This window comes from Equus asinus, chromosome 10 (assembly GCF_041296235.1).
Source record: "Equus asinus isolate D_3611 breed Donkey chromosome 10, EquAss-T2T_v2, whole genome shotgun sequence".
In the NCBI taxonomy this organism is placed as follows: domain Eukaryota; kingdom Metazoa; phylum Chordata; class Mammalia; order Perissodactyla; family Equidae; genus Equus; species Equus asinus.
In genome coordinates, this window is record NC_091799.1 from 79,400,814 (window position 1) to 79,424,466 (window position 23,653).

The 23,653-nt window shown below is 33.0% G+C and overlaps 1 protein-coding gene across 3 annotated transcripts in view; it reads right to left on the reverse strand.

Moving 5' to 3' along the window:
- Positions 1–23,653, reverse strand: part of NIPBL (NIPBL cohesin loading factor) — a 194,986-nt gene that overhangs the window by 2,142 nt on the left and 169,191 nt on the right. For all 3 annotated transcript variants that reach the window (XM_070519754.1, XM_014831165.3, XM_014831167.3), the window contains 13 exons: positions 20,062–20,170; positions 18,416–18,552; positions 14,777–14,917; positions 14,580–14,673; positions 13,735–13,889; positions 13,119–13,209; positions 10,952–11,125; positions 10,353–10,543; positions 8,374–8,481; positions 7,705–7,905; positions 4,055–4,201; positions 2,106–2,380; positions 669–843 (listed from right to left, as the gene is read on the reverse strand). In XM_070519754.1, the coding sequence (XP_070375855.1) occupies positions 669–843; positions 2,106–2,380; positions 4,055–4,201; positions 7,705–7,905; positions 8,374–8,481; positions 10,353–10,543; positions 10,952–11,125; positions 13,119–13,209; positions 13,735–13,889; positions 14,580–14,673; positions 14,777–14,917; positions 18,416–18,552; positions 20,062–20,170 (1,998 nt within the window). The remainder of the gene's footprint in view (positions 1–668; positions 844–2,105; positions 2,381–4,054; positions 4,202–7,704; positions 7,906–8,373; positions 8,482–10,352; positions 10,544–10,951; positions 11,126–13,118; positions 13,210–13,734; positions 13,890–14,579; positions 14,674–14,776; positions 14,918–18,415; positions 18,553–20,061; positions 20,171–23,653) is intronic.

Consider the following 23,653-nt stretch of genomic DNA (forward strand, 5'->3'; position numbering starts at 1 on the left):
CCATCACCACTGTCATTTCTAAAACTTTTTCATCATCCCAAAGAGAAATTCATTCTGTACCCACTAAACAATAACTTACCATTCCTCCCTTCCTCCAGCCCCTGGTAACCTTTATTCTATTTTCTGTCTTTATGAATTTGCCTATTCTTAGAGCCATTTTAAAAGGGCATTTTATATACACATACCCCCACACACTTGATGAGTATATATGTAAGAGATATACAAATATATATACTTGTATTACTTCTGTAAGAATACATGAAGAAATAGTAATATTGGTTGCCAGAAAGGAGAGGAACAGAATGGCTGAAGAGGGTAGGAGGATGATTTTTCACAGTTTTCCCTTTTATGAAATATAAATATGTAATCTATTGAGTTAAAAAAATACATACACAGGCATAGGTTTTTCCTAAAACTTGCCTGAAAACTCCCATTTTTGCTAAAATGAAATTGGTGGTGGGCTGGTATTTCCTAGGAAAAAGTAATTACAATGCAATGGGTAAAATGGGAAAGGCAAGCTTAAAGTAACTCAAAACCACACAGAGAAAAATGATCTTGATATTTCATGAAGCTTACTTGTAAAGGAGGCAGCTATCTCCCCCAAAAAGAATTTATTTTTCAAAAAAGTCATTAATTAGAAGGAAATATATTTTGGTTTTACTACTCACATCTAGATACTGTTTTACTATACTCCTCTTCACATCTTCAGTGATTTTGGAATTAGCCATATCACTCCGCAGGAAGTCCAGTGTTTGTTTGGGATGAAAATGAACTCCTGTTTTTCGGTTTATCGCTTTATCATATACTTTTGCAGATTCAGATGGAGAATATTTCTGAATTTTACTGTTTTGGGAAAACAAAACCATTAACTTAAAAATTTTTTCAGGCATTTACGTTTACACTGATTCTAGTTAAATTTTATTTACTAATAGTTAAACTTTTTGTCATAAAGATTTCAATGAACTTGTACACAAGATGGGAAGTAAAAGCATGAAGGCAAAGATTAAAAGAACAATATTTTCTTGTTTCCATCAGTATTTGTCTTGAATAGAGGCATCATTTAAATGGAAGCAGTTTCTCATGTCTATTTTTTAATACCATGATTGTGATTGCAGGACAGTTTTAATACAGTTACTCAACACCACCTAACAGGTTTACCTCCTTCTACTTTTTTGCTCCCAATTATTCATTCTCTACACAGCGGCCAGAATGACTATTTACAAACCTGTTTCATATTATTACCAATTCTGCTTAAAAAATTTTCCAACTATGTAACACTGTCCCAAAACCTTATGAGGTTTTAAATTATTTTGAATTGGCTGCCAACATTTAACATCAACATATTTGTCATAAAAATCTGAATTATCTAACTTCTTGAAAAAGTGAAAGCAAAAAAGTAGAAGTTCTGGCCACAGTGTGGCTACCCTCTTCTGTGGCAACAAACTGATGAACATCTGACCCCTTTAGATGAAACATGCTCTTTCCTGTTTGCCACTGACCTTCTACCAGGTCCACTTTACTCATTTCATTTATCTGTTCCCTACATACATTTAACTTCGTGATTCCTAATGTAAGGTTTCAATGAATGCGGAAAACGATCAAAATTCGATGGGTACAGGCAGAAGAAAGATACCTATAGTGACTAATGGTGGATAAAATTATGGGGCACTCAAAATAATTAGTACTTTTCTACTTCTTACTTTATAGAGCACATTAAAGACTATGTGGATTCTGTTACAGTTCAGTGTAGTTAGTTTGCACCTATTCTTCATTCACAGCTCTTTAATAAGTTAAATTTGCAATTTAAGATTAGCCTAATTCTTTACTGAGATCTTTTTAAGAAAATCAACAAAATAAGTCCTTTAATTTATAATGCTTTATCCCCAGGTAAGGGAATACATTTTTTCTCTCTTCAATAATATGATGGACAAATTATGGTATATCATACAACAAAATATTATCTAGCACTAAAAAGGAAGAAAGTCCTTTTTCAAAAGGAGCATTTTAAATATTAAAGTAAGAATACAGTCAAAACTGGGTTTCATATTTCTTTATTATTTGAACAAAGTAACGCTTTTTTGCTCTCACTGCTTATGTAAGCTTACCTATCAGAAAATCCACAGAGATTCTTCAAATGTTGTTTTAACATCAGAAGTAATAAAATACCCTGGGAGACATTTGCAAACTCAATTAAAGGAGCTGAATTTTCTGGCAAACATTTCATCACCGAATTTATATCATCTTCTGAATCTGAATCTGAATCTGAATCCACACGTTTCCGTGACTTCCGAGGCCTGGAAACTTCTTCTTCACTCTCGCTTGACTCATTTTCCTTACTGGGTGATGATTTTCTCTCTTTCCTTTTGTCTTTTACCATTGACTGCAAAAAGAAGAAATTATTCTGTTTGAAAAACGATAAAAACAAAATACCACTAACAAATATACATATGATCCATTCAACAGCTTCAAAAAGCATCCTTAAATTAACATTTTATGCATTAAAACCCTCTGACTTTCCATAAACAACTGGAGATGTAACCCTTGTGGGAAAAATTAAGTTCCAAAACCAAATAAAATCATTTATAATCCACTCCTCCTCCCCTTATCATCCCCCCTCAAAAACCATTCAAAGGGAAACAATTTTCTTAGAGGATCATGACAGGAGATAAATTAGTTATAAAAGTATCAATTTGGTACATAGATAACCCATTATAAAGGAAAAGCAGTAATTATAATTTAACCGAGACTACAATAGGCTTGAACACGTCCAGTTTATATCAAACTCTCAAGAACTTTTCAGCAAGATAATATGCAACTTTTCTTAATACTTAAATTCTGTTTCTTTGTACTTTATAAACTGTTAGCTCTTAAAAAGAAAGTCAGTTGGGTTTAAGAGGGGGGTAGGTCAGATCACAAAGCAATTATTCAAAAGGTAACTTAAGAAATAAGACAGGAGAAACATTCACAAGTATGTCCACAATAGTAAGTAAAGTAAAATAAGATAAAATGATGGCTAAAGTTCCTGGGAAATTATTAACTTTTCAAATTTTAGTGTGCATATTAAACACCTAGGGATTCTGTTAAAAAGCAGACTATGTTTCAGCAGGTCTAGGGGGGGCCTGAGGTTCTGCAGTTCTAACAAGCTCTCAGGGGAGGCCAGTGCTGCTGGTCTTGGTCCACTCTTCAAGTAGCAAGGATTTGGATACCTCTGTAATTCTAATCTTTAGGTATTAAAATAATCTCCCTGATTTACTAGTTTGACCAGGCTGAGTTTTGAGCACTACGATTTTGCAAAATAAGATCTACTTGTATCATCAGGCACATGAAAATATGCCAATTAATTCATAAAGAATTTACTGAGTGCCTATTATGTGCCCACTGCTACATCGAGTGCTTTTACAATTAAACCAATTATATCTCCTCCTAAAAACCACAAAATAAAAGATATAAGATTTATAACAAAAAATTTAGTAAACATTTTGGGCACACAATATGCCAACTTGCACATAATATGATGCCAGTGTTCAGGGACAAGGAAATCAATAGTTACTATAAATGTTCTGTGTTTCTTTCTAAGTAGGCTATCTATATCTATATCCATATCCACTTCTCCTCAAGTTTACTATTGTGATCTACAGCATTACCAGATTTACAGAACAGCAAGATGCTTTAAAATGAGATTTCAATGAATATATGAATGGATACCAAACACTTAAGGTCAGTGCTTAAAGTGAGAGAAATAAAGAAGTGGGATGGCTTATCAAAGAACAATCCATATCCATATATACACACGCACACACATATACATGTATATATAAATAAAATCCATCTAAATGATCTGGAATGGAATGGTCTTAGGTCTTTCTTAATAAAAATGAAATGGCAACCCATTTTCTCTCCCCAATTCAAGCACTGCCCAGATTTCAATAAATTCATTTAGAAAGATTTTATATACCTGTGAAAAGAATAAAAAGAACAATGAGAAACAAAACAGTGAAAATAGCATGCCTGCACTTTGACAGATATGTTAAGAATAGTAATGTGTGTAACTTACCTCCTTGAATGACTGCAGTAGGTTACTACCAGAAACTGAGAGTGTAATGTCTATATGATGCATTATAAACAACGGCTCTTCCTGTGTCTGGTATGGAAAACAGGCTAGATTGTCTGCTATATACAAGAGCATATTCACTTCTGTTTTCTGTAAATTTTAAAAAAAGGTACACGTTTAGTGGATAATCTAGAAATCCATCCAAAAAGTCTTTTCAGAAAAAATATTACAGGGCACTTTCACCTCAGTTAATTGTTTCAGAAAGAGAGAGACAGAGGGAGAGGGAAGCAGGGAGGGAAGGAGGCAGAGGAGGAAGGGAGGCATGGAGGTAAGAAAAAGGGAGGAGGGTGAACAGAAATGGATTTTATAAAATAATCTTATACCCATTTAAAGAGATTTCATAATGACTTATACTGTGGTACCTCAAGAAGGGAAGAGGTGAAATTTCTTAGTGCACCCAAGTGGAATTCCCTGAAGTTTTCTTACAGAGTATATGGAATCTTTATGATAAATCCATACCACATCAGAAAGTATACATATGCATTCATAATTATTTGTCATTGTGCTTCTAAGAGTTTAATACACTGGAGATCAGTTACACACAGTTACTATTCTGCCCTCAAAAATACGTGGTAATTATAGTACTAATATGAGAGTTAAAAAAAAATTCATGTACTTATAAGGCATTTGTCAGTTTCCTAGGTATAGGTAATTTAGAATATCAGAATCGTTCTGACAGTGCTACCAGTTTCACACTATAAAAACTCTGAGGTAGGCAAAATTTAAGGGAAAAAAAGAAGTAAAATTTAAAAGAAGTTACAAACGGAGACTTTGAGCATTTCATGATCATACAGAACATAAACAGAAAGACACGTTAATATTTAAATTCTTTTAAAACATTTTACACAGCTTAAAAAAAAAAACAAAGCAATCAAAAAAGACCCCCTCCTACCATCTTCCTTATCCTGCTGTCCAAACTTAAAACTCAGGAGCAGCAGCAGTAAGCAACAACCAAAACAGATGGAATAAACTTGCTCATAGTATTCAGGGGACTCTCACTCTATTTTCTATTTTTAAATATGTATCAACACATACATGTTAAAGTTGGGGAAATGTTGACACAGAATCTTACTTCATCTATTAGTTGTAACACTGTAATTTATACATATTTTTTCTCTTAAAACTGGAAATTCAGGACTACTCTGAATAAACCTTTCTAAAACTCTGAAAGTCTTCTACTTTGGTTATAAAGAACTCCTAAATTGCTCTTATTTTTTTCAAAAATCGAACTTCTTAAAAGAATAGTCTAGAGCTGTTTTGCCCATATCTTCCCCACTACTCTTTAATTAGTTAAAATCATTTTTTCGTCCATCACTGCTTGACTGTTTCTGTCCACCAAATATTCCACTCTATTTTTTTACTTCTTATTCTCCTTGACTTCTCAGTAGCATCGGATGCTATTATCTACCCTTTCCTTCCTGAAATCTTCTTCCTAGCTCTTTGACTATTCCTCTTCTATGTTCTTAAGCCAACTCCTTTTCAAACTATTTTTGGCAACAATCCTGTTATTCTCTCAGGTGCTCAGGACAAAATACTCCAGTTATCCTTTGGCTATTCTTCTCACAGTCTCACTTAATTTATTCCTTCCTCACAACATTTCTTCTTTCCTTTCCTACTGTCCATTCTTTTCTTTCCTATTGTCAAAATAGATCAATCCCTTATTACCTCCACTGTGAACACAATGCTAAAAAAACGTGTGCTCTTAAAATGCTCTGTGGCACCTGTCCTCATCACTTTATTCAAACACTTTCAATGGTTTCCTACTGTTTATAAGATCTTCCATAAACCATACCTCACTATGACCTTTCTGCCCTAGTCAAACAACAATCTATTCATTATTTCTCACACATTCTTATCTTTGTACCTTTATTCATGTTTTCACACCTGCCTTAAATAGTAGATCCATCTCATCTTATCTCCCTAGGCCTTCAGTAATTTGTTCCTTCTCTGACATCCTTTGTTGGAGTTAGTCAGAAGAAATTACTGCATTATGAGAACTGGATTTCCAGTTTAGCATTTCACATGCTGAGTTGACAGAACATCAAGCTAATGACACAGAACAGACAGTAAAACCACGTAGGAATGAGGCTCAGGAGAGAGATGAGGACCAGAGCAGTATCACTGATACAAACCACTTAGCACTAAGGATATGCTAACCTTAACTAAATTTCCTTTATTTTGTGTCCTATCACCCCCAACAGGAGGTAAGATCCAATGAGGGCAAGAGCACTATATCAGGCCATTTTGTACTCCTAGCACAATATCCTACACACAATGAAAGCTTCACTTAATATTGATGATAATATGATGATGATGATGGTGGTGGAGATGATTAAAGTATATTCCAAGTATTGCGGAACTAGACGTTTATAGTATTTATTTGCTAGATCATATATCCAAAAATTTCCTGCAGTACTTAAAAAAAAAGAGATCTAGTAAGGTTTCTACATTCTGGTAATTTTAATTTTGCTATGTTGAAAAAATCTGGTATTGGAAGAGCAACAAAGTCAAGTTATGAAGCTATTAAAATAAGAAAAATATGTTTCTTTTGTTCTTCTTGAAGTTTTATGCACATAGACTGATCGGTAAGCTCTATGTGGGCAGATACCACATCTGACCTATTTGCTATTTTATCTTCATCTCCTGGCACAATGGCTACCACATAGCAGGTGGTGCTGAATAAATATTTGTATAAAAATGAATGAATAAATCAAGAGGGAAGTGTAAAGAATAGGATGTTCTGTCTTCTTGGCTTATGGTCCTGGCCGACCCAATTATACAACAGCCCAAAGGGTCAAAATTATAATTACACAAAAGTGGATTCTTCATTAAGGAAATCAAGTTGAACAAATACGGATCTCACCAGCCAAAAACTTAAAACAATTATTCTAAGAATATTTAAGTCAGACAGAAATGAGTGAAATTTTACCTTATTTACTTACTTAAGTAATCTATCTGTCAAAGTGATAGTTTAGTGATATAGCTTATTTAAAGATATGCTTAAAGGAACCGTTATCAAAGTTTGTAAGATACTCTGTTTGTAGACACAATTACAGTTGGCGCTCTGTATCAGCAGGCTCCACATCCACGGATTCAACCAACTATGAATTGAAAGGCCTATGATGGTTGAGTCTGCACTGAACATGTATAGACTTCTTGGGTCATTTTTCCCTAAACAATACAGATAATAACTATCTACATAGCATTACACTATATTAGGTATTATAAGTAATCTAGAGATGATTTAAAATATACAGGAGGATGTGCGTAGGTTATATGCAAACGCTACGCCATTTAACGTAAGGGACTTGAGCATCCTCGGATGTTGGTATCCATAGGGGAGTCCTGGAACCAATTCCCCATGGATATCAAAGGACAACTGCATACTTTGTCCCTCATTATATTTATTCTCATACAAAATTTTCCCTTCGATTTTGACCGTATGCCTTGTAATTAACATGGAAGACTTAAAGAAACACATTTAATATCGTCGTTATTGTTTACTAAAATGGTAATATTTAAAAAATAGTGACTACTTTAGGCATAAGATTTACAGAACATTTTTCTTAAAATAGTAAGGTTTTTATGCTTACTGCTGTGTCATCAAAGAGGTTGAGTAAAGAAATTAGAAAGGCTCGTCTGTGTTGGCGGTTTCCACGGATCATGGAGTAAAGATGTGAACACAAAGCACTAGACGACTCATCTTGTCTGAAACCCCTTACAGGATCTTTTAGGCATGTGTTGATTGCCTGTTGTACCTGGTAAGACATCTTCATACCAGCCACTGCTTTCATCTGCAATCAATAAAAGCCTCATTAAAAGAATCAAATAAAAAATATACTTTGAGCATTATAATCCAAGGCTAACTTCATTATTTGATTTTCTTATTTAAAATAAAATCATAAAATGCAATTGCTGGAAGGAACATCAGAGATCATTTATGACAACACCCTCTTTTACAGAAGGAAAAAAATAGAGACTCAGAAGAGCCATTACTACTGCCAAGATCACACAGAAGGGACTAAAACCTATGCAATCTGATTTTTAATCCAGTGTGCTTGCTGGACTGTCACCTCTAGCTCAATCTTAAGAGTTAATTTTAAATAAGAACAAACACTTTGGAGGACAAACTTAGTTGCATGTTTAGAAGTACTAAACAAAATATTTTATTCTAATATGAACATGGGCAGGATATTTACCAAAGAAATGGGTTACCAAAGAAAGATGTTTAAATTTAGGTTATACAATTTAAAAATACATACATGAATGAATCCAGCATATTTTTTGTCTATTTCCACAAGCTGCTGATCAGCCTTGTTCCGCATAGCTGGTTCTGGATCTGTGCCCATAGCAATTAAATATGGTACACACTGGAAATAAAAATAAAGGATTTATAAGACATCACAGTAGTAAAAGCCCTATATGTATCTAGACATATGTTAACACTTGCTGTATATCTGGGATATATGAATTTAGCTTTATAGGCCTTCCTATAAATGCCATGTTTAGTATTATTTTAAAAATAATTACTCTTCCCTTAGATTTAGTTTAAAGCAAAAAAGGACTGGAACATCAGTAAAAATACTGATGTGGTGCAATTTAAACAATTTCAGTGTGAATTTAAGGTTCTTTAAACATAAAGAGCTCCCACACTAAGAATATCCACTTAAGATTATGATACATACTGCAAATGTATAATCCAATAATTTTTCAAACTTGACTTAATCTGCTAGTAAAGATAATATAGGGCAAAAAATAATTTGTCTTCCATACTCAAAACTAGGAAAATAGACTTCTTTCCCACAAAGCTGATTTTAGATATGCCTTCAATGATCAGCTGGATAGCTAGCATTTTGGTAATAGTCATATTCATTGTACTTCTAAAGTCAAGAAACATCATCACTGTGTTAAGTGAATCTGAATCAGATAGCAGTGATGGAGGCCAGGAAAACAACAAATATAAAAAACAACTTTAAAAAAGTAGACATGGCACTAAGTGAAATGGGTGATCATGGATTAAATTCTCAGTGGCGGGGTAGGGAGGAGGGAGTCCATACAGAATGCTATCGGCTTAAATGGCAAAATTTGAAAATGGACTGTATATTCAATAATACTGTATCAATGTTAAACTTTCTAAATTTGATGACTGCCTTATGGTTTTATAAAAAAAAGTTCTCATTCATAGAAAATATATGCTGAAGTGTTTTGAGGTGAAGAACTATGGTATCTGAAACTTACTACCAAATGATTCAGAAAAAAATATATGTATGAAGAGAGAGAAAGCAAATGTGGCAAAATATTAACAAATGGTGAATACAGGTGAAGAGTATGAAGGAGTTCACTGCATACTCTTGCAGTTTTTTTCAAGTGTAAAGTTAAAAAAAATGTTTAAAAAAGCACAACCACCTGAGGCCATTTTAGAGTACCAGGAAAGAGCCCTAAGTATGTCAATAATTTGAGAGTCTCAATAAACTACTGTACATTTTATTAAGTGATCTTGATGAGGATAACCCTGAGTCATGAAGAAGAGCCTAAATATTCACTAGTGTGCTGTGCTTCAGGACACAGAAAAGAACACAATATACTTACACACAGCATACTTTAGAAAAAGCCAAAATAAAAATCTTGAAGGGTACAGGCTTTGGCTATCTACTAAGTTCACTTCTGTGGCCTATGGCACTCTCCTGAACACATCAGATGGTGTATACTACTACACTGGCATTAGCTGCCAATCCGGAGTAATACTATTATGGCTTTATTACGTCATTTAGTCCTTTGAGATGCTGGGTAGTTGACATTATCTCCAATTTACAAAGGAAGGAATTGAGATCAGACGATATAATTTACTTTTCTTTGGACTAAAATCTACCCTGTTTACCAGTCAGATTATACTCTTAACCCTAGTTAACTCTCTTGACATGCAAGCTGTCGGTTCTTAGGGATAACAGTCAATGAAGATTAAAACAAGTCTATGATCCCTACTTAGAAAAATGATTCCAAGCACATGGTCTACCAATATAATTTGGAAGTTTGTTTAATAGAGGAAACTTTATGAATATATGTGTATTTTGCAGTAATGACAACCTAAGAGATGGACTAAAACTTGGATGCTTAAGAATTTAGAACAAAAATAAAATTAACAACTAAGAGGAATAAAAAGCTACTTATTCTCTAATCACAGTGTTATCAAACAACAAATCTGGCTCTTTTAGTAAGTGCTGATGCTACGAAACATACTTACCTGAACTGGATGAATAAGACCTTGGTTTAGAGTCAATGCGATGACATTTAGGGCAAAGTGGCGTACACTTGATTGGGTGTGAAAAAAAGCCTCAAGCACCTGTTTGAGGTAAAGCTGCATGATGGAACTACTCATCCCTGAGGAAACATCACCCATTTCTTTTAAATCTTCCTGTTTTGCAACTTTCTTCCCTACAAAAAGAGGCAAACATATTAACAACATGTATATTAACTTTACTAAATACACCAAATTAGGCCATAGTGCAAAGGACAAAAATGTTAGAGCCAGTGCTCTGGCTCAATGGTTCTTAGTCTTTTTTTCTGTTGTGTGTGTTTGTCAGAGGCTCCTTTGAGAACCTGGTAAGAACTATGCTCCTTTCCTTTCTTAAAATGTTAATGTTTGCACATACATTAAATTTTACAAACTATTTTAGGAAGTTTATGAATACCTTAAAGCCTAGCTATGGACTTAAAGACTCCTCTTTAACTGAATTCCTTCATCTAATAGACAAGGATATTTAGATATCTGGATTAAAAACGAGTCAGAGAGTATCCTAATTGTAGCCGCACCATGAAATTTAAAAATATATTTTCACTTACAGTCTCTATCTGCCTGCTGCATACGTGTATCCTCTTCTTGTAGGTAGGTCTGGAGGTTTTTTAACACTTGTATTTTTAAATTTACTGAGGAGTTCTTATCAGATAAAATATTATTATATAGGTTTTTCACCTCTTGCTCAAACATTAGACTTGGATGCTGAATAAAGGCAAATCCTAAAGAAGAGAGAAAAAAAATATCTTGATATACTCACATTAAAATTAAATATAACACAATGAAAATGTTGATAAATTATATAAAGAGCTCCTTATTTCAAAAATTAAAACTTAAAATGACTGGAATAATATGCTGGTGGCCTTACCTAGAGAAGTATTAGAGCAGGCACTTCTTTCCCCATGAATTAAAAACAAGAAATTGCATTTCAAAGGAGAATTTCACACAAGAGGAAACCTTGAGGAGGGAGCAGGGCCTAGTGGCTAGGGGAGTGGATTAGGAGTCAGGAGTCTTGGGTTCTATTCCTGGCTCCACCACTGACTTGTAGTGTGACCTTGGGTGAGTCACATAATCTCTCTGTGCCTCAATTCTCCATCTGTAAAACGGGGACAATAATATTTACCACCCACCTACCTCAAAGGGATATTTTCAGGATTTAAGAGGTAATGTCTGTAAACATTTTTTAGATCCCTAGCAGAAAGTACTACATTGGCATTATTAATAAAAATATATATTGAAAACTATCCATTTGATGAAACCAAATAATTCTAAAATAAACTAAAGATAAGAGTATCTTCCATTTATTTCTCATATGGCATTATAATGAAGCCACAATGTTGTTTCTATAACCACAAGTTAATAACTAGCAAAATAATATCTATGTTATTTATATAAAATGTTGATGTGAGATAAAACGAAGATCTTTGATGACAGCAAGTATTATTGATGCCAAATAACAAACTAAACTCAAAGCATAGAGTGATCACATAACTAGCCCAAGGTCACACAGGATAACTATGGCCCAGGCAAGATGTCTTTTATTAACTGGTGTAGAGGCACTATTTTCTGGATAGTGCTGCTTCTTTAAGTTAAAATTTACAATACTTGTTTTCTGAATTAGATACAACAGTATTAGGTTTGCCACTTTATACAACTTATGTCCAGACTAAATATTCAAAGGTATACATTTGGCTTGAAGGAAATACTGCAACAATGTAACTCCCTAGTAAGTGATATCTGAATTTTTACTATATTTGCTATATGTAATTTTCTGAAAGGGATGAAGGAAGAATAAGATGATAAAATTTAAATTTCAAGAAATTAGTAATCATTTAATGAGGTTTGAGTAACATAGAATATTTTATTACTCATTTTTATTCAAAAGACTAATATAAATAATTATCCATGCACATTAAATTATAAACCTTGTTAATGCTACCGAAATAAAGTTTCCAAATAAGTTATTAATTGACTAGCTTATTGAGTAGCTCTATGTGTATTTGCACAAAATAAAAACAAACAACAACAATAACAAAACAAGAACCTAGACAGAGTGCTCTTCTTGTATTTTTTTAAAGTGTATTCAATTCAGGTACTTTAGTATTATCCTTCTCATATTTCTCCCATATTCCAAAATTTTTCCAGATAAGCCACAAAGACCCAACCCTCTGCAAAGACATATGTATTACATCAATGCTCCTGGAAAAATAATATGGGACAGATGCATATCCAAATTGTTCCTTTTGGGTTAGTTCCTATGTGCTTCCACGTAAATAAGTCTGTGTAGACTGCCCATTGTTTTAACTAGAAGCAGTAGATACATATAATGACAAAGCATTGCAAAGAAAAAGAACAAGTTAAAAAATATGGAAAAGCACAAAATTCTTCTACATCATCTTTCTTTATCAAAGTGTTTTAATGACTGTTCTTATAAAACACCATGAAGTATGGGGAGGAGACAGTATTGTCATCTCTATTTTACTAATGAGGAAACTGAAAGAAGCTACGTGACTTGCTCAAGGTTACCTAGGACATCACTGGCTGAGCAAGAATGGAACCCAGGCGTTTTAACCCCCAGTCCTATATTCTATACAACAGATCCTCTGTGAATAGAAACATACTTAAATAAATCAACAGTTTAGACTGACAATATTTTAAAACTTGCTCAACTTCTCAAACAACAAAAAACCATAAAGAAATTTAGACTTAACTTACCTAGACCAATGATAGCTTTTGTTTGTACTTCTTCATCTGAATGTTTTGTAAAATACATCAATAGTTCAAGTACTTTATCCTTTATGTTAACCTAAAGGGGAAGAAAACCACATTAAAGTGTATAAAGAAGAGTAACTTAGATCAGTTTTCCACTATAAAGGAAAAGAATGCCTAAAAGCCAACAGTAAGAACTTCTAAATGTGAACTTTACTAAAGAATAAACCACCAATAAATTTATAAATTCATAAATTTTAGAACCGTGGCATTCAAAATAAAAGTATATGACAAAGAAGCTTGTGCCAGAATATAAACCAAGGTACTGCTCCTTCATCAAAAAAGTTAAAAAAAAAAAAAAAAAAAAAGCTGCTGACCTAAACAGTGTGCCTACTGTTAAGAAAGCTGATATAACTTGCGTAAACTTCTTATATTGTTACAGACCACAGTTCATGGATCAGTTGGAGGACTACGTTTTATGTAGCACTGTTTCAGAATTCTCATTAAACCAGACTACTCTAATGCCGCCTTCATCTTGGGTCATTACAGTCATTTTCAGTTCACAAAGTCACAGAGTTCTATTTTTTACAGGATACTAAGTAATTAATATCAGGATCTTTACCTTACTGTTGCCTTTAAAATCTTCCAGATCGAAATCAAAATGCCGACATAGTGCTCCAACAGTGAAAAGAGATCTAAGAAGTGCTGGTTTGTTTGTTAGAAGTGAAGTGTTATTCGGGTCCTCCTGGTGCTGACTTTTTAATTTCGAAATGGCACCTAACAAAGATAAGAAATATTTATTTATAATAAGCCCTTTATCTTTTTTTGAGGAAGATTAGCCCTGAGCTACTACTGCCAATCCTCTTTGCACTGAGGAAGACTGGCCCTGAGCTAACATCCATGCCCATCTTCCTCTGCTTTATATGTGGGATGCCTCCCATAGCATGGCTTTTGCCAAGTGGTGCCATGTCCTCACCCGGGATCTGAACCGGCGAACCCCAGGCCACCAAGATATGGAACGTGTGAACTTCACTGCTGTGCCACCGGACCAGCCCTGCCCTTTATCTTTGAATTGTTATGTTTAAATAATTACTGCTAATGAATTACAATTAAATTTTACTAATGGTTCTAAGTATTAAATATATCTAGAATTATGAGGGCACTCCTTAGAGCCTGAAAGAATTAACATAAGAAAAAATGATATTTAAATTTTACATAGTGGCAGAAAACTCACCAACACTTACTTATGAAGAGATAAATTTCTGAAGTAATCATACTGGGTTACTATGGGAATAAAAAGATTATCTTTTGAATAGTAGAAAATACTGTTTCTGAGAGTGGACCACAGAGGACAATCATACCTCTTACAATTCCCTCAATGCTACCCTTTATCAGAAGTGTTAAAAAGGAGCCAGACACACTGCAGGATCTAGCAGAATAATTTTAAAGCCCAGGCACTGAACTTACCATAGTATCTATTGAAACAGGCCCAAACAAACTTAAAATTCTGTGTCACTTTATTTACAACTGCCCCAAGACAGCTCACACAATGTTGTACTACCTAAAAGATATAGAAAATGTTACTGTTTAGACAAAAGTTAAAGACAAATATCACTTGCAAATTATAGACTAATCAATACAGAGATGGTAAACTGAATGCTTACAGTCATGCCATATTTGATGATAAGCTTCATTAGATCTTCTTCAATGGTGGCAAGGAAAGTTTCACTTGGATGCTCCATCAGTGGTACAACCAGTTCTAGGATTTTTGCAACATTACAGATAACCATGAAATCATTCTGTGTCTGTAAGAATAAAATTGGTGTTTTATGAATATCAAAATCTGAAAAGAAACTATATATAGCTTTACGTATTTAGGGATTGAGGTATTATCTATGTAAAGTTTCATTTAAAAAAAAAAAACAAACAAAAAACTATTAGAAAAGAACTTAATTTTAAGGTATGGAAGAAAGAGCACCAGATAGTGCCAGGAGCCTGGATTCTAGCTCTGCCATTAACTTACTATGTGACCTTTGGGTCACTTAACCACAATGCTATAGTTATTCTTTTTTTCCTTAAAATACAACACAAGTCAATTCTGAACAAAGGTATTTTGTTTTTTACCAAGTATTTTACCAAGACTGATACAGTTTTTAAGATTTAGCATTTTTCAAACTGGGGTACGTTAACCTAGTAGTTCTCAATTGGGGGTGAATTTGTCCCTCAAGGAATATTTGGCAATATCTATAGACATTTTTGGTTGTCACATCAGGGGTGCAGGGGGGTAATACTGGCATCCAGTGGATAGAGGCCAGGGGTGCTGCCAAACATCCTACAATGCTCAGAAGACTTGTTGACAACAGAGAATGACCTGGTTCTAAATGTCAAAAGTGCTAAGTTTGAGAAGCCCTGTGTTAATCCTTTTTATGATAGATGAAAATGTAGAATCCCAGAACTAGGTACAAGGATTCTTTACTTTAAAATTTCAAATATTATATTAAATTTTTTTAAGTTAAAAAAAGTTTTTAAACTTAAGAAACTAAGCAGTTTTTTTTTTTAAAAAAACAGAGCATTAAAAAAAACAAATCAAAAGAAATGAAAGGATTTACAAAAGTCTCTTTCCCACTCCCTTGTCTTTCAGTTACCTAGTTTTCCTGCCCAAAGGCAACCAAGTTTCTCATTTTTGTGTGTGTGCATACAGTGAGGCTTTCAGCATTATGTTCTTATCTAGCCAAGCTATCATTCCCTATTCTTAGCAACAGGTTATTGACAACTCATTTTGGACTCTTTGAGCTCATTACCTCACTGGTTAAAAACTTTCCCATCCTGTGTTCATCCTTCCTTTCAGAATACCCATAGGATTAAATTTTTAAAAATAGGCAAAATGAATACTTCTTTCTAAGTAACACAGAAATCCTGTTGTTCCCTTGCCATCTTCTACTCTCACTTCCTTTAAGCAACAGGGGATGAGTTAAAGTGGGTGTCTAGGGATAGAACAGTTTCTGTCAAGTAAGATAAATTCATTTGAGAATCACTTATAAAATTTTTTTTTAAAAAATGTAATAACATTTTTTAAAACCACTCTTAATATTACTGGCCTGGAAAATGAAGTAAAAGAAATATCCTCAAACTCTAGAAGAAAATTTTAAAGAAAGATAGAAATTATGAAGGAAAAGAACAGAACACTAAAAAGAAATATGTGAAATGAATGTAACATAAGATGGTTCAATATCTAAAACACCGAGATTAAAGAGTTTTCAAAAAGAGAAAAAAAAAGTCCACAAGTAAAATGGGCAAATGATACGAACAGTTAAGTTACAGAATATCAAGTCTAATTGGTTTATATCATAAAAAACTCTTGGAATTGGTTTCTATCAATTCTCTTGGAAATCAAGGAAAGGACAGTGAAGCAACAATGAACTACTCCTTTACACTTGTTAGACTAGCAGAGTACAAAAATGACACAGATGGTCATGTACTGGTTTCCAAAGAGGCCATAAAACATGTCCACCAGCAATCTGGCAACATCTATTAAAAACCAAACCAGAACCCAAAAAACAGTCTTTCAACCTAGCAAGTCCATTCCTCAGAATCTTTCCCAAATAAAAAAAAACCACCAGTATTTAAAAGTATATGAATGGGAATGTTTATTAAGGAACTGTTTGTAGTGGCTATCATTAACAGGAAACAATGTAAATACCTGCCAAAATGGGAAACTGTTAAATAAATCATAGGACATCCATAAAATGGATAATATGCAGTCATTCAAAAGAATGAATCAGATATATATCAGGTGATCTGAAATTAGTAAAAATGCCTAACAGATATGTATATAACATGACGTGATTTTTTTAAAAACCTGGTCAATCATTTATATATGTGTGTGTCCACAATTATAGAAGCAGAGATAAAGTATGTAAGGCTATTCCAGGTTACTTCTCCTGAGACAAGGAGGAATAAAGATGGGGGTAGGACATAAAAAACGAAACATTTTTTAAAGGTGTCTATTATATATGAGATAGCCTTATTTATATAAAACTTTACATCTGGTGTGTGTGTATCTAATTGTACAAAATGTTTTCAAAGTAACCTTGCTTTCAAAAAATATTGGTTCAAATGAGGACTATTTATACAAGTTACATTATAGTGTAGAGGCAAACAGACATGGGATTGAACTCTAGCTGTGGGACTGGTTAGCTGTGTGACATTGGCAAGTTATTTATATTCTATAAGTTTTAGTTTCCTTATCTGTAAAATTGAGATAACAGTACCTAGTTCACGAAGTAAATAAGATAATGCATGTAAAATTCTTCGAAGTGCCTGGCACTGTGCTTAATAAATATTAGCTATTATTATTAGCCATAGATTACATGTTAATCAATTTATTTCTGGATCAAATACAAGCCCTGAAGATAAAATTGGGTCTCAGAAGTATTATGCGTTGTTTTTACGTATTTATCTTCTGCTACTTTCCTTGGTTCTTAAAATTTCTCAGGATGTCCTGAGGTTTTCACTTAGAACTTAGGTTAATTAGATCACCAAAAAAACTGACGATAGTAGTAGAAGTTGTTTAGTAGAGAAAACACTTAAAATTATCTCCTCAGGAACACTGGGAACTTAGGAATTTTTAAGTTTTTAGAGTATTTTAAAATTTAGTGTTTGTAATAAGCCACTTAACTCACCAGGCTGTCTTATAATTTTTCTATTTTTGTAATAGGCCACTAACTCACCGTACTGTCAGGTAACTTGCTGGATTATTTTACTTAAGAAATTTTTAATTTAATTTTCACATTTGATTTTAGGAAAACAGAGTATGCATACTATTAACTTAAAATCAAAATATTAACAGCTTAACATCTCTGACATAATACTAGATTTTCCATATTCAATATATTGCTATAAAAATAAATTTATAATAAAATATACAAAAAATGACAAATGAAAAGCAAATTCAGAATCCAAGAGACAGTAACTTTCAAAATGACAGAAACTCTGCCTTGTTCACTTTTGAGGTCTTAACATAGTTATAACATTTATTAAACATTTACTGAAGATGTGGCTTGAGAAGCTTACAGAGAAATGGAGCCTGAACTTTATTTATAATACATCAGAAAAATGATGTTTGTAGGTAACTTGCCACAAATATTAGAAAAGATATTTGAGTATATGACACAGTTGATCTGTCAGTGAAAATGACAGTACTCTCTCAGTGAAAATGTGGACGACACAATGTGAATTCTAAATTTAAAATACTTACTGCAAGGTTTATGTAAAACAAAAAAACAGGCCAGCTCTATACTTACACTACATTTAGTGGTAAGGTATGGTTGCATAGTCATGGCATGTTTAACCATGAGCTGGGGTCTTATTTTGCTGAATAAGAACAAAGTGGTTATGCAAGCTACCAATCTTCCAGAATTCACACCTTTATTGTCAGAGTCTGGAAAAACAAACAGAGAAATAAGACACTAAAATATGAGAAGGCAGTGGAAATTATACAGAAAATTATTTAAATTATTCAATATTATCCCCTGAATAGATTCAGTACATGCCTCAACATAACAGATTAGCATTTCTTATGATACTAGACTTTTTGCATTCCTTTTTTTCTTTATTATGTAAATTACAATAAAGGACAAAGAGGCTAGGCTATGGAAGGCAAGTTTTACACTGATAGGAGTAGGACTGAAGTTAAAGAGTAGAAAGGAAGTTGGGAAGTTTAGAGATGGGCTTTTCGGAATAAACATGATGTTGATTATAGCTAAAAATGGATAGATGTGAATATGGGGAAGAATATTAGCCAAGGGAGACAAAAACAATTTAGCTGAGGTGATACTGTGTTTAAGGGTACTCGGAAAAAAGAAATGCTGCTGTGGTAGAAGAATGTTAAAAGATGAAGTAATAAATTAAGAAGTTGGATCAGTGCTACACTAGAAAGGTAAACAAAATGCTGTTCCTGTGAGAGGAAAATGATGCTACTTAGGACACACATTGGTTCTCAGGAGGTAAATTAATTAGTTCTGAGAGGAGATGAGCAACTTTTTAACATTAAGTGACAACAGTATCACCCTTAAAATCTAGGATAGGGAAAAATAGGGGAAACAGAACAAGGAGATAAAAAGAAAAAGAGGTAGACATGGAAAATGAAAAAAAATTAAAGAAAATAAACTGTATAAAAAATATAAAGGATATCAACAATTTCCTTAGGTGCCATAAATGGTACCTCTGTAAGGGGCAACTGGTCCCCAGTTCTGGAGAATGACCAAGGCTGACTATTGTTCCACATGAATGTACATTAGGAGATGGGAAGTAATGCTAGTCTTGTGTGCTTTAAGCAATAGATATCAATGACTACTTTTATGGTTTTATATAATTATTTATATTTTGATTAATAACTTCATATTTGTGGCTGATAAATAATGTGATAGATAATATAAAATATTAACTATTTAAGGAATTTGTCAATTTAAAAAATATTAACAGCTTTCTAGCTCAAGATTAAGCACATTTTATACAATTATAAATGATATTACAAATGTACTAAAATCTTTTAAAAAGATTTTATAACAGTTAAAGCAATTTCGTTTTGAGAGAAAATTTTATGTGATTTAAGATCAAACAGTTTTTGGACGAGCACAACTAGCTAAATACATATTAGCCCCTGCCTTACTTTCATGCTTGTTCAATATGATATCTACAATTATTTGCTATTGAAAGATATGTGGAAGAGATGAGGTCTATGCTTTTATTACGCTGCTCTAGATAATCTTAGTCAACCTTAACAATACAATCTAAGATACATCATCAAACAAAAAACAGATTTCATTTAAAAGTGAAGTAGTTAATTATTAGGCTAAGCAGAGCCAGAGGCAAAAATGAGAAACGTGCTCAAAGTATTTTAAAATATCTTATAAAATCAACTTAATGACCAATATATAAAATGTCTTACCAGCTAGAGATTCCTCATATTTAAGAATGTGCTCAACTAGGTTATCAACAAGTTGAGTACAAGCTTTCTTCACAGGTTTATATGAGGAATCCTCTTCGGACTTCAACAACTATATATGTGTATATATAAAAAAAAAATCCCAGTATAATTATTCATTAGGCAATAATAATATAAATGCATTAAATATGTCCATAATAAGCTTCTCAATTTGTCATTAACAATTTAATACTGAAAATGCAAATTAATAAAAATATATAGCAAATGTTTTAAAATATCTTATAAACCAGTAATTTATAAATATTTCAAACAATTTTAGTATTAAGTATTTAAACTGCTGTGTGTAGGACCTTATATAGGATATGAGAGAAATGAGAAAGGTGATCTTAAGAGTACCACTCAATGCTAGGTGAATTATTTTAAAGAATTAGAATTCCATTCCTCGTTATTTCAAGTCCTTTGATGTCTCAAAAAAGAATATTAGAGGTTAATTACATCTTTTATATAACTGTAACTACATCTGAATTGCCCCTTAAATTTTGTAATTATAAAACGTAAGACTAGACTTCTTCTGTGTTGTTTGCCAAATTATTAATAAACAATGTTAAAAAAATATTATGAATGATGAGATGAGGAAAAGAGATCAGTCTAAATGTAGCCAAAAAATAAAACCAATCCAATCTTTCATAATCATAGGTCAATGGTAAAGTCATTCACCATATAACAAAACAGGCGTATCTGTTTTGTTAATAAAAATGAGCTAACACAATTACAGGGATTTAAAGTTGAAATGTGTATTGATTTCTGTGAAGAGTTCCAGTGCTGTCCAATATAACTTTCTGCAATGATGGAAATATTTTATATCCGTGCTGTTCAATAATGGTTGCCACGAGTCATATGCAGCTACTAAACACTTGAAATGTGGCTAGTATGACTGAGGAATTAAAATTAAATAAAAATAAAAATTCACATTAATTTAAATAAAAAAACATGTGGCTAGTATTGGACAACACAAGGTTAAACCTTCACGTTAAGAGGCATGGATGATATTAAAACAACTAACAGCAATCAGAACAACATAACACATACATTGCTCCCACTCTCCAATTTAAAGAAATAAAGCAAAGCAGAAAACTTCAATTTACCTAGTTTCAACTCTGATCAGCAAATTCTCCTTGTCCTGCTCTGTAACTCAATTCCTTAAGCAGCTATTAAAATCACATGCTAGCCTGTTCTTTTTGAGGCAAGAGCAGGAAACAATCCCCTCATTCCTGTTTTTTCTTTTTCCTCTCTAAGACATTAAGTATATACAACAGCATTAATCATAAATTTTGGTTCATGACACCATCAGTATAGGTATGTGCCCTCTTTTATTTACTCATAAGTAATAATGATGCACCATGAACCCAATTCAAGAACACAAGTATTTCCAATATCTTATATTTCCCAATGTGCTCCTTCCCTTATCCTATCTTCCTGTTTCACTTTCAAGGTAACCACTACCAGGAATTTTATCATTTCTTTGCTTTAAAAAATTGTGTAGGTTGTATACTGTTTATAGTTTTGCTTGATTTTCAACTTTCTAAAAGGTATCATACCGGATGTAAGTGTTTGGGAATTGCCTCTTTCACTCAACATTATGTTACTAGTTGTAATTCAAGTTGTTGCATGTAGCTGTATTTTATTCATTTTCACTGCTATACAACAAAAGGCCTTTGTGTCTCTCTACTGCAATTCATCTACCCATTTTTCTAATGATAGGTTAATTACAATTCTAGGAGTATAATGAGCATTCTTTTAATTATATCCTGGAGCACACATGCAAGATTCTCTTGGGTATATACCTCAGAGTGAAACTGCTGGGGCATAGGATACATGAATGTTCAGCTTTATTAAATACTAATTTTTTTTCAAATTGGTTATATTTTCTCAATTAGCAGCAGTGTTTAAGAGATATTATTTAATCCATCTCTTCTCCATCATCTGTTATCATCTGACTTTTCAATTTTTGCTAATCAAATGGGTGTAAAATGCAGTCTTGATTTGTATTTCCCATAATACTAATCAGATTGAATACCTTATAAGTCATATGTGTTACTTCCTCTATGAAAAGCCTATTCATAACTTTTACCTATCTTCCTACTGGGACTCTAACCTTATATTGGTTTTAGGAGAAGAGTTCTTTATATATTCTTAATAATGATCCTTTGTCAGTTATATGTGCATCAAATATCTTTTCCCAATTTGTGACTTGTGATTTCACTTTCTTTAAGATGTCTTTTGATTCATAAATGTTCTTCCTTTTAAGGTAGTGAAATTTATCAATCTTTTAAGGTTAATGGTTTTTGTGACTTGTTCAAGAAATCCTTCTCTACAGAAAGTTTTAAAGATTTCTTTTAATCTATATGGAGTTGATTGTTGAGTTGAAGTAGGAATCAATTTTTTTAAAAAAAATTCCTTATGGACAGCCCAATTATCATAGCCCCATTTCCTGAAAAGTCCATCCTTCCTTCATTAACCGCAGTATCACTTCTATTTTATAGTAAGTATATCCTATAGTAAGTATATCCTATATAATAATGAGCTTTATTTCTGGGCTCTCTATACTGTTCCACTGGTCTATTTAGTACCATACTATCTTAGTCACTGTATCTTTAAAAATAAGTCCTGATATTTGGTAAGACAAGTTAGTGCCCCAAATTTTCAGAAATGACAATTATTTTTAGTTCTTTGCTTTTCCATATACATTTTATAATCACTTTGACATGTTTGATGAAATTTTTTGTTCTTGATTTTGATGAAATCTCTTTTAACATTTTCCCATTTTGCGTGTTTTCATTTTAGGTTTTAGACTTTATTCTCTGCCAGATTTTGTTTTATTTCTAGTTTATTAGAAGTTATCATTCAAGGGTATTAAATTTTATCAAAATTTTTTCCTGTGTACTCTGAAATGATTACTTATTTCCTCTTTGATGATAAATCATACACACACAGATGCTGATGTTAAATCAGCCTTGCACTCACGATACGCGTGTACATGTGTATGTATATATGTATGCATATGTATATTTATACATGCACACATCTCTATCCATCTTATTTTTCATGCATTTCAAAGTAAACTGTAGACCTCAGTATACTTCATCTTTTTTCCTTTTGAGATAAAACTTACATGAAATAAAATGTACAAATCTGCATTCTACATTTGCTCAGTTTTGTTGAGTGCATTCACCATTATAACTCAAACTCCTACCAAGACATAGAACAGCAGTTCTCAAGCTCTAGCTTCTACCAAAATCATCTGGAGAGACTGTTAAAATATAACATGATGGGCCCTACTTTCAGAGTTACTGATTAATTAAGTCTGGGGTAAAGCTTTAGAACCTGCATTTCTAACAAGTCACAGGTAATCTTGATAACTTTTAGAACCACCATTATAGACTAGTACCATCACCCCTGAAAGTTCCCTCATGTTCCCTCCCAGTCAATCCCTGGCCCCCTGCAAACACTCTTTCGATTTTTTTCTAACACAGATTAGTTCTACCTCTCCTAGACCTTCATATAAATGGAATCATATGTACTCTCCTGTGTAAGG